The sequence below is a fragment of the Ceratina calcarata genome, unplaced genomic scaffold (genome assembly GCF_001652005.2).
Source record: "Ceratina calcarata isolate Rehan_Ccalc_2016 unplaced genomic scaffold, ASM165200v1 scaffold48.2, whole genome shotgun sequence".
Lineage (NCBI taxonomy): Eukaryota > Metazoa > Arthropoda > Insecta > Hymenoptera > Apidae > Ceratina > Ceratina calcarata.
Window position 1 is genome coordinate 233493 of NW_017172225.1, and position 16441 is coordinate 249933.

The 16441-nt window shown below is 39.2% G+C and overlaps 5 protein-coding genes and 1 long non-coding RNA gene across 13 annotated transcripts; 2 read left to right on the forward strand and 4 right to left on the reverse strand.

Moving 5' to 3' along the window:
* Positions 1-5: 5 nt before the first annotated feature.
* On the reverse strand, positions 6-745 carry LOC113464673 (protamine). The gene is made up of 3 exons (XM_026815702.1): positions 579-745; positions 175-453; positions 6-94 (listed from the first exon to the last, which is right to left on the reverse strand). The coding sequence occupies exons 1-3, from the start codon at positions 632-634 to the stop codon at positions 70-72; spliced, it is 360 nt and encodes a 119-aa protein (XP_026671503.1). The 5' UTR covers positions 635-745; the 3' UTR covers positions 6-69.
* Positions 746-882: 137 nt separating this feature from the next.
* GXIVsPLA2 (phospholipase A2 group XII) lies at positions 883-2171 on the reverse strand. Its single transcript, XM_018029095.2, has 3 exons — positions 1915-2171; positions 1579-1646; positions 883-1496 (listed from the first exon to the last, which is right to left on the reverse strand). The coding sequence occupies exons 1-3, from the start codon at positions 2147-2149 to the stop codon at positions 1179-1181; spliced, it is 621 nt and encodes a 206-aa protein (XP_017884584.1). The 5' UTR covers positions 2150-2171; the 3' UTR covers positions 883-1178.
* A 303-nt stretch (positions 2172-2474) lies between these two features.
* Positions 2475-3653, reverse strand: LOC108627714 (glutaredoxin-C4). 4 transcript variants are annotated; one of them, XM_018029098.2, is made up of 3 exons: positions 3562-3653; positions 2795-2916; positions 2475-2729 (listed from the first exon to the last, which is right to left on the reverse strand). In XM_018029098.2, the coding sequence occupies exons 2-3, from the start codon at positions 2891-2893 to the stop codon at positions 2532-2534; spliced, it is 297 nt and encodes a 98-aa protein (XP_017884587.1). In that variant the 5' UTR covers positions 2894-2916; positions 3562-3653; the 3' UTR covers positions 2475-2531. The 4 variants fall into 4 exon arrangements, with proteins under 4 accessions (XP_017884587.1, XP_017884586.1, XP_026671501.1 ...); XM_018029097.2 differs by having other exon boundaries at positions 3518-3620; XM_026815700.1 differs by lacking the exon at positions 3562-3653 and adding an exon at positions 3067-3419.
* Positions 3654-3712: 59 nt separating this feature from the next.
* garz (Sec7 domain-containing protein garz) lies at positions 3713-11470 on the forward strand. 3 transcript variants are annotated; one of them, XM_026815688.1, is made up of 15 exons: positions 3713-3796; positions 3923-4236; positions 4475-4673; positions 4743-4970; positions 5037-5143; positions 5206-5698; positions 5768-6165; positions 6307-6484; positions 6553-6668; positions 6743-6931; positions 6999-7334; positions 7415-7623; positions 7704-7949; positions 8019-10557; positions 10992-11470. In XM_026815688.1, the coding sequence occupies exons 2-15, from the start codon at positions 4117-4119 to the stop codon at positions 11091-11093; spliced, it is 5460 nt and encodes a 1819-aa protein (XP_026671489.1). In that variant the 5' UTR covers positions 3713-3796; positions 3923-4116; the 3' UTR covers positions 11094-11470. The 3 variants fall into 3 exon arrangements, with proteins under 3 accessions (XP_026671489.1, XP_017884578.1, XP_026671490.1); XM_018029089.2 differs by having other exon boundaries at positions 3721-3812; XM_026815689.1 differs by having other exon boundaries at positions 3721-3812; positions 8019-10630; positions 10992-11078.
* A 1-nt stretch (position 11471) lies between these two features.
* On the reverse strand, positions 11472-16282 carry LOC108627709 (zinc finger CCHC domain-containing protein 24). Of its 3 annotated transcripts, none has more exons than XM_026815698.1 (5): positions 16060-16282; positions 15683-15960; positions 15368-15613; positions 12125-12304; positions 11472-11994 (listed from the first exon to the last, which is right to left on the reverse strand). In XM_026815698.1, the coding sequence occupies exons 2-5, from the start codon at positions 15857-15859 to the stop codon at positions 11875-11877; spliced, it is 723 nt and encodes a 240-aa protein (XP_026671499.1). In that variant the 5' UTR covers positions 15860-15960; positions 16060-16282; the 3' UTR covers positions 11472-11874. The 3 variants fall into 3 exon arrangements, with proteins under 3 accessions (XP_026671499.1, XP_026671500.1, XP_017884581.1); XM_026815699.1 differs by having other exon boundaries at positions 15683-15968; XM_018029092.2 differs by having other exon boundaries at positions 15683-16282.
* LOC113464674 (uncharacterized) lies at positions 13297-13976 on the forward strand. The gene is made up of 2 exons (XR_003389523.1): positions 13297-13694; positions 13772-13976. It is a non-coding gene; the product is annotated as an uncharacterized LOC113464674 (long non-coding RNA).
* Positions 16283-16441: the final 159 nt, after the last annotated feature.

Here is a 16441-nt window from a genome sequence, read left to right on the forward strand (position 1 = left end):
CTTGGTGCACACGCATACTTGGTATACCAGTTCAATTCTATTCACTTTTTTTCACCATTTCATGAATTTTTATAAACGTCTTCTATTTTTTCTTCTAGAAAAAAGATATTCGAGTGCGTCAGACAAATTTAGAGAAAAGGTACATACATATATTTATTAAAATGACGGAATCACCTCGATTTTCGTTTCCTTTTTTGCTCTTCCCGTCTTCTTTTCTCAGCGTTTGCCAAATCTATATATTTCTTTCTTTGTTCTGAAGTCATTTGGGACCATAATTTTCCAGCTGTCCGTGCAATCACAGTTACATGGTCTTTGGGTCTTTTGCTACGTAGACGCAAGTAGAAGATTATGAAAGGATTAGTTGCCCGAAATTTTATTAACTCCTGTCCATTGAGTCCTCGCCGTCCGGGAGCTCTTACAACTTTTCCATTCCTTCCGATGTGACCACCTACGCTACCCAGAGGTAAAAGATACAAACTATGCTTTTATGTATTTACCCATCATATTTGAACAAGTCAATGTTAACTCTACATTTGATAGTCTACACGATCTGTATGTCGACTCGGAAATTGCCTTACTTGTCACTCAGTCTCCGCTTCTGCGTTTTTGATTGCGCGGATCCGGTGTTTCCCATTCTCCACGCGACCGTTCACAAAATTTATATCATGTTCCTCATTACTTGATTAATTTTGTACGAAATTGAAATGATATTGTCAACGCTAAGCGTGCCTTCCCTTGTTTCTCAATGGAAACAAGTGAATAAGTAAAAATTTGGAGTTTTTAGTAATTTTCTACATAGAATAGATAAAAAGGAAAGCTATTGTATCAAGGCAGAAAAACCGACCAATAAATCTATAATCTACTTTTTCTTTATTATCTAACGTCTGTAAAAAATATTTACATTTCAATCGAAACAGTTCGCAGTAAAATTATTTCGTTTGTATACTCTAACACAAGTACAAAATTACTTAACAATAATTACTATACAAATTTCGAAAATAAGGTTTTCAAGGTACGGTTTAACTAAACTTCCCCAACTGGGATGTTTTGTTACAAGTTAAGATAAGGGTAAGTAGGTCGCACAATTGCTTCTATTTTCTCAGATCTGGAAAACGAGATTCAAAGTGTATGTTACATTAAAAATTTTACGATCACGGTTTCCTTTCAATGCGTCGGTCTTATAACTCTCCTCCAGCTTGAGCAGCCCTTTTCGGTTTCTTGTTCTTATTCCATTTATCTCCGCAGTAACAAGCTTCCTTCTGTGCATCCATGTAACTTTTACACCCTAAGGCGGTCGTACCGGTGTAAAGCATTTTCGCAGCAGCTTTGCAAGTGTTTATTATAGTAGTTGTTTGATACCCTTCACAAAATTTGTACAAACATCTCTTAAACTCCAAGTCACATTTTTCCTTATCAGAATTACACGTGTCGTAGCATATATCGTGTGCATCGCAGCATTTAGTCATTTCTGCCAGTGGCAGATATTCTTGACTTATCTGAAATGAAATAATCAGTCCGATAAAGATTACTTCCTTCGGGTCATTTCTTGTAAACAGTTCCTTCCATTCATTTGCGTACTTCGATTCCCAGTGAACCGCATCCGTTACTTTGTGGTTTATGATTCCAATCCGATTTTGGCACTATCCCTGAAATTGTTGCAAAATATTTCTAGCTAGAATTAGTCATACCAGAGATACGGGTGTTAATTCCCACAATTACATAATATCGTATGAAGATGAATAAAAAAAAAAAATGAAACGTACATATTTAGATTAAGGAGGTACGATAAAAGTATTGTATTATCGTTAGATGATTAATTTTATAGGAATTGCGTAGACTCAGAAGATCGTATTTAGTCAGCTAATAATAACAATGACGAATGAATAATTAACAGTAGGTTAAAGATTGATGTACCTCCTGGACATTGAAAGACACAGTTTTCGTCTACAGCAGCGTCAAACACCTCGTGTATATCCTTTATCTTCCTAGCTACCGTGATCGCGTTTCCAAATAAATCTTGAAATACCGATTCAGCTGTCAACACAGCGTCCCGTAAATTCGACAGTAAGCCAGCACCATAGCCAGACCACGCATAGGCGAGAAATGTCAATACGTAAATTAAGGCTTTCCGATACTGAGAGAGATCCATTTCTACACGTGTACGATCCACTGAATATTATACTATTTTACCGGGATCCGTCTAGATATTTTTAGGTAAATTGACTCACGTACGAATGCATATTCGATAGTGGACACGTGGTGAAATGAACGACGAAATACGTAGTTCTTGCAGCATAATTTCGTCATACGATATATACGGTCATACATTCATTCGAATAAGAAATAGAAACGAAATAGTTGAAAGAGTTCTTCAAATATTATTTAGCGTGTATTATATGACAATCAGTGTCAGGAGAATGTCAGGGTAATGAAAACATGTAACTTAAATTATATATTTATTGATAACACAAGAATTAATAAAATTTAGTATTATTAGTTCTATGGGGAATAAGTTAAAAATTATATACATATTAGAATTTCTTCTGTAACTCTCCCGAATCATATAATTTTTTGACATCAGATCCACCTCCTAAACATACTCCATTAACAAACACTCTGGGTACTGTTCGAGCGCCAGTCATTTCACCCAATATCGTTTGAATCTCATCTCCATTATCCCATTCATCCAGTTCGATAGCAGTATACTTCTTTTGTAACTTGTTAAACACCTGAATAATATTATATGAAGTATAGTAATATGAAATGTATAGCTAACAAACTACTCAGCCAATACCTCTTTAGCCATTTTACAGTACGGACATTTCGTCTTGGAAAATATCACCACTGCGTCAGATTCGATCAGCTGCTTAATCTCTTCCTTTGACACAGGCATGTCTGTTTCCTCCGATCTGTAAACTAAATCCGATGCATTAAATTATTGAGATTGTAATATAAGTAGACCAGTGGTACCTGGACTGTCTTAATATCCATTTCATTGGAAATAAAAAATGTTCTCATTGTATTTTCATACAGCCCCACGAAATTAACCATTGTTATGAACTTTACCACCTGTTTCATAATTTTTTTCCCCGACTGTTGGAGCCGGACAGTTTTCGAGCATTATCTCCATGGCACTAATAAAACCCGTTGAAATTTTGAACATATTAATTTGGAAATTTTTCAGAAAGGAGTACATGTTTATATGGAAATTGGGATTTGATTAGGTCGAACTGATTGAAAGGTGAGTGGAGAGGCTTTGACTTGTTAAGCAATTCTTTTCACGTTGTCAGATGAACAAAAGACAATCACGAAAGGATCGATTCTTGGTGCGGAAAATTTAATTGCCGACCCGATACTACCGTTTTTACAGAACTTATGAGTCATATAAATTTAATAAGAACGAAACACATATGGATGATAAATTAATTATCTATTGAAAATATCAATGAGAGAATTATACATCTGATTATATCATTTAAACATTTATAATACATTTAATCTTTAATTACACACTTACAGTTATTTAAAAATTTTTATTATTTTTCGAACTTGTTAAAGTACCTTGGCCACAACCTTGGCTTACTGTTGGAACACTGGAATTGGAATAATGTTCTCATGAGAAGTTTAAGCTTTATATACGCATGTATCTGAAAGCCTGAATTGAATTCACATTTATCAGTACTTGGTATTTTTATAATACACACAATGAGATATGTAATCAATCTAGCAAGCTTATGGATATAAAAGCTTATGTTCTTATCATATTTTCTGACCTCTCATCCCTAAATATCTTCTGGTAATCAATTCTTTATGTAAGATATAAATTATATATCAATAAAATAACGCAATTTCAAGCTGTCTATTGTTGTATGTACATATGAAAATTTATTTATTGTTAATAAAAGAAAATTATGTGCACTAGATGGAGTATCGTAAGAAGAGTGTAGGCCAGGCGAAGTCTGAGTAAACCTAAACTGGAAGTTGTTAACTCTATGCCTATCGTGTTGGAAGTGTTCCCAAGTGTTCTATTTGACACTTGACGTTACGAATTATCGAATATTTTCTAAGGTTTCTTTGGTACAAAAATGGTGTAAAGATTAAGTGTTTTAAAAGAAGATGGGCAAAACGGGGAAAGTGGCTTGCCCAGGAGGCGGCTTATACGTTGTCGAAGGTGAACTCTGCCTCCTGGTGACGGCTATGAGACGAGGCGCTCGATGGTCCGCTCACTCCCACCAGGTTAAAATTCTTCTGGTCAATCGCTTTACCTTGTGCAAAAGAGATATACAATTACCGTGGTTACAGTCTTGCTGCTATTTATTTAATCACTGTTTACGTATTTACGTGTCGTCATTGCCTGTATACTTTTTGATTACTGTTGAATCAAACAGGTTGCAAGAAGCAGTATGGTAGTGATGTAGGAATACATTTTCATATTATTAAATTTACTCAAATTAATTATTTTATCCATTTTAAGGATGACGATCAAGATGCTCTTATAAAAGGATTATTTACTTTGAAAGAAGCACTAAACGAAGCGAAAGATTTATCCTACTTAGAACCAGCAGTATTTTTGGCTCCTTTCCTTGAAATTATAAGATCTGAAGAAACAACTGGACCTGTTACAAGTCTCGCATTGTCAGCTGTTAACAAGCTGATATCTTACGGTCTTATTGGTAAATAACCAACATATAAAATAGGTGGTCGATCGTGTTGGTATCTCGTTTGCAACGATATTTTTGTAGATTCCGATCACCCTGCAATAGCACACTGTGTAGAAGCTGTTGCTGACGCTGTTACGCATGCAAGGTTCGTTGGAACAGATGCCTCAGGAGATGGAGTTGTTTTAATGAGAATACTTCAAGTTTTGAGAGCTCTAATGTTATCACCTGCGGGAGATTACCTCTCTAATGAGAGCATTTGTGAAATTATGCTCAGTTGCTTTAGAATATGCTTCGAAACTCGTCTTAGTGGTACGTATACTCAACACTATGAATACTTTGAATTAAATCTTGATTCAAAAGTCTCTTTGGTCACAGAGTTGCTAAGAAGAACTGCAGAACATTGTCTCAGGGATATGGTGCAACATCTTTTTACTCGTTTACCACATTTTGTAGATGATACAAGAGTTTTACTAAATATGAAAGTAAGTTACCAGTCATTCTCTGATCGAACATAATATTTTAATATGTTGTATTCTTTCCGTAGAAAATGAGGACGAATAGTATGGAAAATACTCGCAGTAAAAATAGAAAAAATAAAAGTTACACCAAACAGAAGTTGAAACAAAATACGGACAGCTTGAGCGATACCGAAAGTCACGTACCAAGTCCACCTGATAGAATTAGATCGAATAATTTAACAACGCCTGTTAGTAGTCCTACAGGAATTATCGTTGATATGCAGGGATCTTTAGATCACTGTGTTAATGAGAAAGCAGAGGAGGAAAAGCATGATAACAAGGATCATAATAAGAAAGATGTGAGTGAGAGAACTGAAACCGCTAAGCAGGAAGATGCAAAAGAAAAAGATGTAAAGAATGTGCAAGAGAGTAAACAAAGTGACGAAACGGAAGACAAGGCAAGCGTTGTCAGTGAAGAAGATCAAGTTTTGAGAAGAGAAGATAAGAGCGCAGAGAATGTAGGAATAGGTGAACAAAATCAAACTAAGGGAATAAATTTATCGAAAGTTGAAAATCAAGGTACACATTTTAATTATATTTTACTTGGTAGCGATCCCACCACTTCTTTCATTCGATTTCTTCTTTTAGAAAATCTTACAAAAACGATCGAAGATGAGAAAAATATAGATTTAATAAAGTCTCCAGCAGGAAGTGTAGAAGATTTATCACTAGACGAAAGTACAAGTAGCGTATGCAAGAAATCTAAAGTTAAAGATTCTGAACAAGTCGAAGAATACATAAATGCCCAAGGAGTCCGTTTTATGCCGCATCAGCAATTAGCACCGTATGGTGCCCTGTGTGTACGTGAATTATTTAGGTTTCTCGTATCTCTGTGCTGTCCCCTGGATAAACAAAATAACGACATTATGACTCAGCTTGGACTCAATTTATTACAAGTAGCTTTAGAAATTGCTGCTGATTATCTGTCCAATTTCCCGTCATTACTGGCACTTGTGAGAGATGATCTGTGTAGAAATCTTATATTGGTAAGAATCTGTTCTAAATTTATTCGAGAGTAAAATAATGTATAATAATCGTGATCGGACTTGCGGTAGAGGAGTAGGGATAGATAGGTGCATATGTACAACTGGAGATTTATATTTAATAATCGTGATCGTATTTACTAGCTTCTAGGTTCAGATCGATTATCGATTCTCGCACTGGATTTACAAGTATCATTCTTGTTATTCGAGTCGCAAAGAGAGCACTTAAAATTTCAAATGGAACATTACATAAACAAACTGACGGAAATAGTAAGTTCCGATTCGAATCGGATATCATATGAACAACGTGAATTAGCTCTTGGTACGGAATCTCAGTTCTTCGTTTAAAACGAAGTCGTCCGACAAGGGTCTAACTTTATTTTATTTCAGAGGCTATTGTGCGGCTATGGAGGATACCCGGTTTACCAGCAGAATTGTATTTGAATTATGATTGTGATTTATATTCGACAAATCTATACGAAGAATTGATGAAGCTTTTGTCAAAGGTACATTTTTATTCTCTGTTAAGGATACGTTAATACTTCATGTAATTCCTGACATGCGTCTATCCTATTATTAGAATGCTTCTGCGTTAATGGGTAATATGCACAGTATGCAATTCATTTCTTTGGACGCTATAATCTCTCTAATTTCTGGAATGGAGATCAGATGCAAAGGCGAAAAAGAAATGTGGAAACCGTCTCGACACGACGCGTCACCAAAGCTTCCAACACGAGAAGAGTTACTCGCCATAAGAGCAAATAAACGGGTCAGTGTTTAATCAGCTTTCTTTTCTTATCTTTAAGAGAATCATAATGTATATTCTTTTCGTATAGTGGTTGGTGCTCGGTACTGAAAAATTCAATGAAAATCCGCGCGAAGGCATTGCAAAGCTCACGGAACATGGTCTTCTGGGTGGAACTCCTGGAAATCCTGATCCGGAGAAAATAGCAAAATTTTTAAAAGAAAACCCTGGCCTCGACAAGAAAGCTATCGGAGAATATATCAGTAAAAAAGAGAACAAAAGTGTTTTAAACTGTTTCGTGCACCGTTTTGATTTAAAAAATACGCGTATCGACCAGGCTTTGCGACTTTATTTAGAATCATTCAGGCTTCCTGGCGAAGCCCCACTTATTTCTTTGCTGCTTGAGAAGTTTGCCGATCATTGGCATGTGAGTCCGATATTTCGTTTCGGCAATATTTCTCATCGTGACAGATAGTATCTATAATGAATTGCATGTTTACTTTCCAGGATAGTAATGGTAGGCCGTTTTCTTCGGCGGACGCTGCATTTACTTTAGCGTATGCTGTGATCATGTTGAACGTCGATCAACATAACTATAACGTGAAACGACAAAATAATCCTATGACTTGCGATGAATTCAAAAGGAATCTAAAAAAGGTGAACGGTGGTGCTGATTTCGACCAAGAAATGCTCGACGAAATATATGCCTCTATTAAGTAAAAAGTCTTTTTGCTTATCAATTATGTAATTAATTATAGAATTCATATTGTAACTAATTATTTTCTACATTTATTAGAGGTGAGGAAATCGTGATGCCTGCTGAACAGACCGGTTTGGTAAAGGATAATTACTTATGGAAAGTCCTATTACGAAGAGGTATCGGGCCGGAAAGTTACTATCTGAAAGTTGGGAATGCCGGTGAATTCGTAGATAAGGAATTAGCCGAACTAGCATGGGCACCTATCATAAGTGCACTTTGCAGAGCATACGACAAAGCGCCCGATAGAGCATTGCAACGTCGAGTTGCCGAAACTTTTCTCAGGTTCATATCCTAAACCGAAGTACAAATCACTCGAAGCGAATGTCACATGACAGCTACGTTTTATTACAGGTGCGCTTCTATCAGTGCTCATTACGGGATGAGCAGTGATTTGGATACTCTGATAGTAAGTTTATGCAAGTTTACTGGACTTGCGACCGGTGGCGAACCCGATCAAGTGGTTTTACACTTGGGCAGAAGTGGTGAATGTCAATTAGCTGCACGTACGCTTTTTAAAATTACTCATATACATGGGAACGCGGTACGAGCTTCATGGAAGAATATTATCGATTGCCTGCAATCGTTGTACAAAGCAAAATTGTTACCAAAGAGCTTGACCGAGGGAGAAGATTTTATCGACCCATCAGGGAAGATATCATTGATTCGAGAATCCAATACACCTAAGCCCGCACCTGTAGACCAGGGTATATTATCTAGCTTATATTCGTACATCGCTATGGACACTTCACGCATGTCCCATCCGGCGGAGACAATTGCAAGAAAACGAGCCACGGAATTCGTCGCAAATTGTTATTTGAGACAGGTGATCGAGGAAAGCAAATTCCTGCAAGTCGAATCGCTCCGCTCTCTGGTCGGAGCTCTGGTTTTTACAAACTACTACGACGAGGACGTTTCGGTATTCCTGTTGGAACTTCTACTGGAAGTAACCATTCAAAATCGTGACAGAGTAGCGTGCATTTGGCCAATAGTGCAAGCCCATTTAGACGGATTATTAACGACAGCAGCGCGCGAAAATCAGCCATATCTTTTGGAACGTGTAGCAGTTGGAATGTTGAGATTAGCGATCCGCTTGTTACGCGGAGAGGAATGTGCGTGCACCGCCTTACCGCCTTTGTTACCGTTGGCGCATTTGCCTTCTGCTACGACTCCCCCACTGTCTAGACAAATCGCCTACGGTCTATTCGAACTACTTAAGACCGGTGCCGCGAATATTCATAGTACAGAAGATTGGAAGGTAGTGTTCAGTTTGTTGGAATGTGCAGGCGCCGGTGCGCTGCTACCGAAGCAGTCGAATACTGTGCTGGATGAAGCGGCCAATTTGTCGGTGTTGGATCCTAGACCGATCAGTCCTGTACCGGAATGGGCACTCGTGTCTCCAACAGGAACCGAAGCGCCGTTGCCCGTAGCCGCAGACACGATCATTTTGGATCGCGATTTGCATCCCCACGATCCCGCCGCTCTCATCAAGTGCTGCGAGAGCTTGACGTTTCTAGTCAGAGATGTAGCGCACGTGACACCGTTCAATTTCGAGTTGTGTATTCGCTGCGTGAGAACATTTGCCGAAGCGGTTCTTCAGTGTTCAGGGAAGAGAAATAAAGTGCACAGTGGGACGAAAGAATCTGAAACTACTACTACCGCTTACCAGCAGAGTCCGATACAGTTGTTAGATCTGATGCACACTCTTCATACTAGAACTGCTCAAGTGTTTCGATGGTGGGCTGAAGAGGGTAACGCTACAGAGAGCGTATCATTATGGCCGCAAGCTTGGAGACCACTGCTACAAGGAATCGCGAGGCTGTGTTGTGATGCTCGTAGGCAAGTGCGCACGGCAGCAATAACATATCTTCAGAGTACTCTGCTTGCTCATGATCTGGCTCAATTATCGGCGGTAGAATGGTCTCAATGTCTAGAACAAGTTCTGTTCCCTCTGCTGGCTCAACTACTAGGTCCGATAGCATCGAACGATCCCATCGGCGTGGAAGAGACTAGAGTCAGAGCAGCGATGCTATTATCCAAAGTGTTTCTTCATCATCTAAACCCGTTACTGACCCTTCCTGGATTCTTACCGCTCTGGCTGACTGTTTTAAGTCTGCTGCGCGCCTACATGCACGCCGATAACAGCGAGCTCCTCTTCGAGGCCATACCGGAATCGTTAAAGAACATGTTGTTAGTCATGTCTTCCGCTAACGTGTTGGCTCCGAGCTCGAATCTGTGGGCTCCGACATGGAGAACGATCGACGCATTCCTACCTGATTTAAGAGAAGAATTATTCCCAGAACCGCCAGTCGTCAGCTCGCCACCGTCCTCGCCGCAATCTCCAAAACAGCAAGCGCAGCAAACTACGCAAGTAATTAGTTTGGTGGAGCAACAGCAGCCTTCGTTCTCCGGATCCATAGCTCCACCTCAACCCACTCCACTCGAGAATACGTCGGTCGTTAACGAAGCCAACGAATTGGGGAATACATCCTCTTCTTTGGAACCTACAAATCTGGGTAATGCGACGGTTCCGTTAACTTCGACACCTGTCGTCGTTGTTCCGCCTATAGCTGCTAGTGAATTGCCGCAGATAATTACATTAGTCGATCAGGAGCATCCGAACATACCTAACTCGGCGTACACAAGGGTATGCCGTGTAATAGAACCGCACAATACTTGTCATCCTGCTACTGATAATCAATCGGAGCAGCATTGTCAGGAAGAGTACCATGAACGATCACAGCTAATTGTAAGCGCGAACGACGAATTGGAACATATTACACAATCAAACGGACACGAGGAGTGGAGGAAGCAACAACAATATCAGCAAACCGCGTTACACTCATCGTATGAGCAAGAGGCGGAGAACGTTGGAACACCAAATTCTTCGCAGGTGAATCAATGTTTTGCATTCTAGCAACATTAAACCGTCGCGCTATTGATTGATTTTTCGTCTCATTCTAGCGGTAATTTTCGTTTTTATTTTCTTTTCTTTTATCGATCTGACACCGAGAAGAAATTAGTAAAGAATGGCAGCTCACGAGAAAGTCGACAATTTTTTACGTCCTTTAGAATATATTGCCACCGAAATAAGAAACAGAAAGTAAAGCACTCGTCGGTACCGATTACTATAGAAAAGAGCGATTGCTGATTGTATTTGGAGCCCCATTGGGCCTCATTCACTGTCTCAACGATTACGCAGGCACTGCCAATCTTTAGTATCTCCTTGGTGGATCTGAATATAATGAATTCATCGATCATTATCATTTTAGTTGCATCCATACACGAATACGTTTCATTGACGTTTAACGATTTTTTTCTTTACAGACGATGACTGTTGATTCCGCAACAGCGACAATATTTAATTCCGCAGCGTATTTTAGCGAAGATCCGGCGGCAGATCGACTGTTCGTCGTCGCTAATCCTTGACCACTGTATATTCACCGCACATACCGTATCATTGTTTTATCGGGAGAGACATTTTTGGATAAAGGTTTAGCGAAATGGAAACTAATAGATAGATGGACCGTAGATGATCTTCTGGCTTCTTGTATATTCGCCATTAGGATATATTAATAATAATAGCGTGTAAAGATCCATTCGATATTATTATTATTAATATACTTAAGTAGATATTACATACACATTATATGCGTAAAATAATATATATATAAATGAGAAGAGCGGCTGGTCTCCGCTTTATGCATCAATGCACTTCATAAGCGGAGAGTTTATTCTCGTGCTTCTTTCCTTCTTTTTGTTCATCCTATATGTACATACGGATATAAAAAGCTAGAGATTCATAAGCTGGGTACAAACCAAAATTTTTTATTTGCTGGACATCCGCGATTCCCGATTGCAAATTACCTCACCTTGTACATATATACACGGGATATTATATTCGTGGACATTTTTGTAATCGAAAATGAAACTCGGCAGCGTCATATACATACCCATACAATGTATGTATATATAATTATCAAATGAAAAAAAAGATATAAGAGACCTGTATGTAAATGAAACTATTCCATCTTTCTTTAGAGCTCAATTACTAATTTATACATATAATCGAGTAAAAAAATGTTATACGAATATTTACGTAATTAAACGCCGAAAATCTGACTTATGTTTTCATGCTATCACAGTTGCAAAAAAGTTAGCATCAATTTTCATTGAATGCCTGATTTTCTATGGTCCTACGATTAGAGATTTAGTAATACTGGTCCGTTCGGCAATAATAACCAAGCATTTTACATTTCTGACACAGGTGCTGAGGATGAATTTTACTCTGATCAGACACATCCAATCCGTCTGGTTTCTCTAACGGTCTCTGAAAATACGCAAAAGCGTCGAGTAAATCTGATATAAAAATACGCTTGCGTAATTCACGATTGACGATTTGGAATACGTTCGCTGAGAGTTTATTTAGAGAAGAACAATCTCTCGAGTATTATATTCACCTGCTTGTGTGGGTAGATGTACTCTTTTGAACGGCATCTGGTGCATTTCTGGCCGATATTGGCCCAGCTATTGGCCGACATCCACCAGTGCTTGCACTTAGGGCACTTGTATTCCCCAAAACATCGTTTTTTCCCTTGATACGGCGTTTTGCCCGTCTCGCCTTCTGGTTTTGACTGCGCCTGTGGTAATTTGTCATTCTTTCATCATTCTATGTCTACATAATAGTTAAAAGTACTTATACACAGATTTAATTTAAATTATTAATCGACTTATCGTTAATTTGCCGCGACTATTGTAAGAGTAGATTTCACGCGTGGAAACAAAATTTCGAGAGGCACTCGAAATATTGACTAACACATTTCGTGAAACGGTTGGCGATGTTATTCGCGTTGTTCTGTGAGTCCAAAAATAATACGCGTATATGTAACGCTAATGAAGCCAAATGGAGCGGATTGAAGAGGAACGGATGCACGGAGATAATCTATTGTTTGTTGTCTCAATTACCGGTAAATTAAACGACAGAACGGAGAGAAAAATCGAATCTTTTTTATTTCATTTATTAAGTCATTATTATGCAGTTCGTCTTCTGTCCTGTGTATTTTTGTCACGATCGTATGCTAAGTCAAAGGTTGAAAATATCCATCGTGCAAGCCCTATCACCAGACTGTCTGGAACTCAAGCTTCCCTGGGAAACGTTGCCAGGAAAATAAAGCATAACGTGCCGCTACCTCACAATCATTTCGGACCTACCTTTTCTTTTTGTTTTGGTCGTTTCGTTTTTGGCGTTTGCACTTGTACTGATACCATTTTCTTTACTTTTGCTTGTACCGCAGGTTTTTTCTTTGCTAGAACTTCTACTGGAGTTTTTCCTTCTATTTGTACCACAGATTTTTTCTTTGCTGGCACTTCTACTGGAGTTTTTCCTTCTACTTGTACCACAGATTTTTTCTTTGCTTGCACTTGTACTGGAGGCTTTTTCTTTGCTTCCACTTGTACTGGAGGTTTCCATTCTGTGCTTGTGTTTGTACCAGAAGTTGTACTTGGGCCGGAGATTCTTTCTTGCCCTTGTATCGGATGTGTTTTCTTTACTTGCACTTGTACCGGAGGTTTAGCCTCTGCTCGTACCGGTACCAGAGGACTTCCGCCTGCTTTTACTGCTTGTACTGTTTGTAATACTTCTATTACTTGTACATTGTTCTGATTATTCTTTTGTTGTTTACGTCTAGCCATTTTCAATCACTTGCGTTACAACCAAATAAAACGATGGTTTGTAAATATTAAGCTCAGAGTTCGCGGCCCTCGCGACCTGGGGGGGGCAAACCTAAGTGGGGCGAGTTGAAGCAAAGTTTCTAGCGCCTCGTACCAATGGTTCACGAACTAAACATCACAACCACATCTTTAAAATATACCAGTGAGCACTACTACATTCGTGCTACTGTCGGTGTAATGCTTAGTTAGTTCAACAATGGTAGGAGGCGCTAGTGACATCACAACACATGTGTAGCCTGTGCAGGTATTGTGCAAGTAAGATGAGGCAAGAGAACAGAAAACGTCACTTTACCATTCTAGGTAAGTACACGATATTGTGAGAAATTTTCAATAAATTATACTATCATGTAGGTGATGTTGTTGTTCATATTTTACAGATTTCAACCATGTGTGAACGATTGGGGTTATCAAGACTCCAGTCACATTGCGGGGATGACTAGGAACACCAGGATTTCAACGTGAGGGTCAACAATAGAATTATAATAGAGTTTGAATGTATTTTGATATATATTTCTATGTTTATAGAACGTACGTTCATGTATCATATATTGTTGCTCATAATAAAAAAAATTTTTGCACAAACATGCATTCAATTACGTTAATTACCAATTAATTAATTTATAATTAACTTTATATTTTTCAGAAGATGACCCAAGAAACGAGCGGATACACAATTCGAAGATTATTATTTCAAACGATGTAGGAAAACACTAAATTTCTTCTTACATTATTTGAAATAGTAATCTTTGAATTGTATCAGCTCTTTCCTTGGTTGATCTCATGTTAAGGGCATATATGGCATATATGTATATACGCACACATGGGATCGTTCACACATTTATACACTTTAGTTCGTGAACCATTGGTACGAGGCGCTAGAAACTTTGCTTCAATTCGCCCCACTTAGGTTTGCCCCCCCAGCTCGCGACCACGCACAGCAGCAATCTATATTTATACAGGATACAGCTAAGAAAGTTCTACAAATTGAAGTGATTGCCAACACTACCATAGTGGATAATAGTTATTAAAAAGCGTGTGAAAACTCATTTCAAGTAGTTGAAAATATATTTTCAACTTTCAGGTGCATTAAACCCTTGGAGCATATATTACAATTACATGGAGGAAGCATGCCGTCTGAAAGAGTGTAGACGATGATAAGAGAGAGCAATAATTTGGTTACTCTCTCTCTCTCACACACACACACAAACACAGTAGAGACGAAGACACGTGAACCGATCACATGCTTGCGCGACAGAGACAGATATTATCTAAACTACTTTTTCTCTCTCTCTCTCTCTCTCTCTCTTTCTTTCTCACCGTCGTCTACAATGTCACCGTAAGCGTGCTTCCTGCATGTATACAGTATATGCTCTAAGTCTAAACTTGACCAGCATCTGAAGAACATGTGCCCATGACCTGCGACTGCGCTTTTACGCGCTTCTTAGTACTTGTCCTCCATTATGGTAGCGCTGGTAATCAGTTCAACTTGCAGAACTTCTCGCTCAAAAAAGCATGTGTTATCACTGCTATCCTCTGTCATCCTCTGTCCATATAGATCACTGGCTCACGGAGCTCTCAGCCTCAGCTCACAGCTCAGGCTTGCTCAGGCTCTCGCATTCTCAACGAGCTCAGTATGAGGGTGAAGGGAGACATAGAGATGGCGACTCATGACCTTGACAGATGGTGTTTGGGCGCGATTCTTTGCCCAGTTTAATCTATTCGAATCGGTGATAACGCCTGCCCCATTGCTTCGTGATAAATAAAGAATATTAAAATCAAAGCTATTCGAATAATTATTATAGCGCGGAAATTTTCCTCTTTTGAAACAGTAGACATTCGATCATTAGTTACGTTTCATAGGAAAATCGAATATGAGAATCGCACCGTCTTATAGCACGAGTTTTCACCGCGTAAAAACCTGATTTCTCTCTCCGTGTGATTTCTGTCATTTGCATGAGATTCCGAATGCGTACCTGTGGGCAATCATTGATGTAGTGGCCTTTCTTGAAGCACAGGTGACAAAGATAGCCGGGCGGTGGTCTCTTGGTTGATTTTCTATCTAATAACGCCAGTTCAGTAAAACGATTCGCGAGCTCCCCGATATTGTCTACAAAGCTACTTCCGATCACGCAGAAAGGATTCAGTCTGCGATGTACGTAAGTTTGAGACGTCGGCGCTGTAAAACCGTTCCAGATTGCCGGAAGTAACTTGCTCCGACTCTGCAATCGTTAGATCATTATTACGTCAGAAAATTATCGTTCCAAAATGGAAAGTAACGGGTATGGAACCTGATCCGGTGGCTGAGTCGAATTCTGTTCAGATATCGTCAGGTAGACCCATTTTGGCAATTGGGGCGAATAGTGTTGCTGCTGTTGGTGAACGGATTTCTGATCTTGGCTACTGATACCGTTCGCAGACTGAAGATCGAATTGAGGCAGTTCCTGTGGTTGCTGAATCTCGGCCATGATCGCGATCAGAAATCCACCGTCGATCAACACGATTCTCGTTTCCGATCACCTTTTCTTCTCAACATTCCTCTAATCCGTCACGGATGAGCATTTTTCATCTAGCACACTCAAGAGTCAAACGACACAACAGAAACTGAGCTTATTTTCTACCCCGTTTAGGAATTATAATTCACGGCTCTACTTTTTATTCTACACACCTTCATTCTCTCACTTATTTTCCGATGAAAAAACCATTCAATTACTTTTTATCAATAACTGATCTTAAATTCTTCTTCCATTCGCATGTTGCGTTCGTTTGCTTCAGACGATAATCTGATTTTTGCTTGTTGAGCCGCGCGTCGAGCTGTCGCTCTGGAAGAAGACTACGTTCTTTCGGTGGGCTTCCCGCCAGTCTGAACATCCGCAATGATCCGCGACCCCCCACGAATACGTAAAAACGCATACAGATGAATCTAACCAGTATTAAGGACAGCCCCGTCATGTGATACGGCTATTTCAGTGCGTTGCTATCCATCGAGCTACTTGCCACTGCGTGTATACATGTGTATGTATGTATATATGTGTATGCACTGTTCGGAT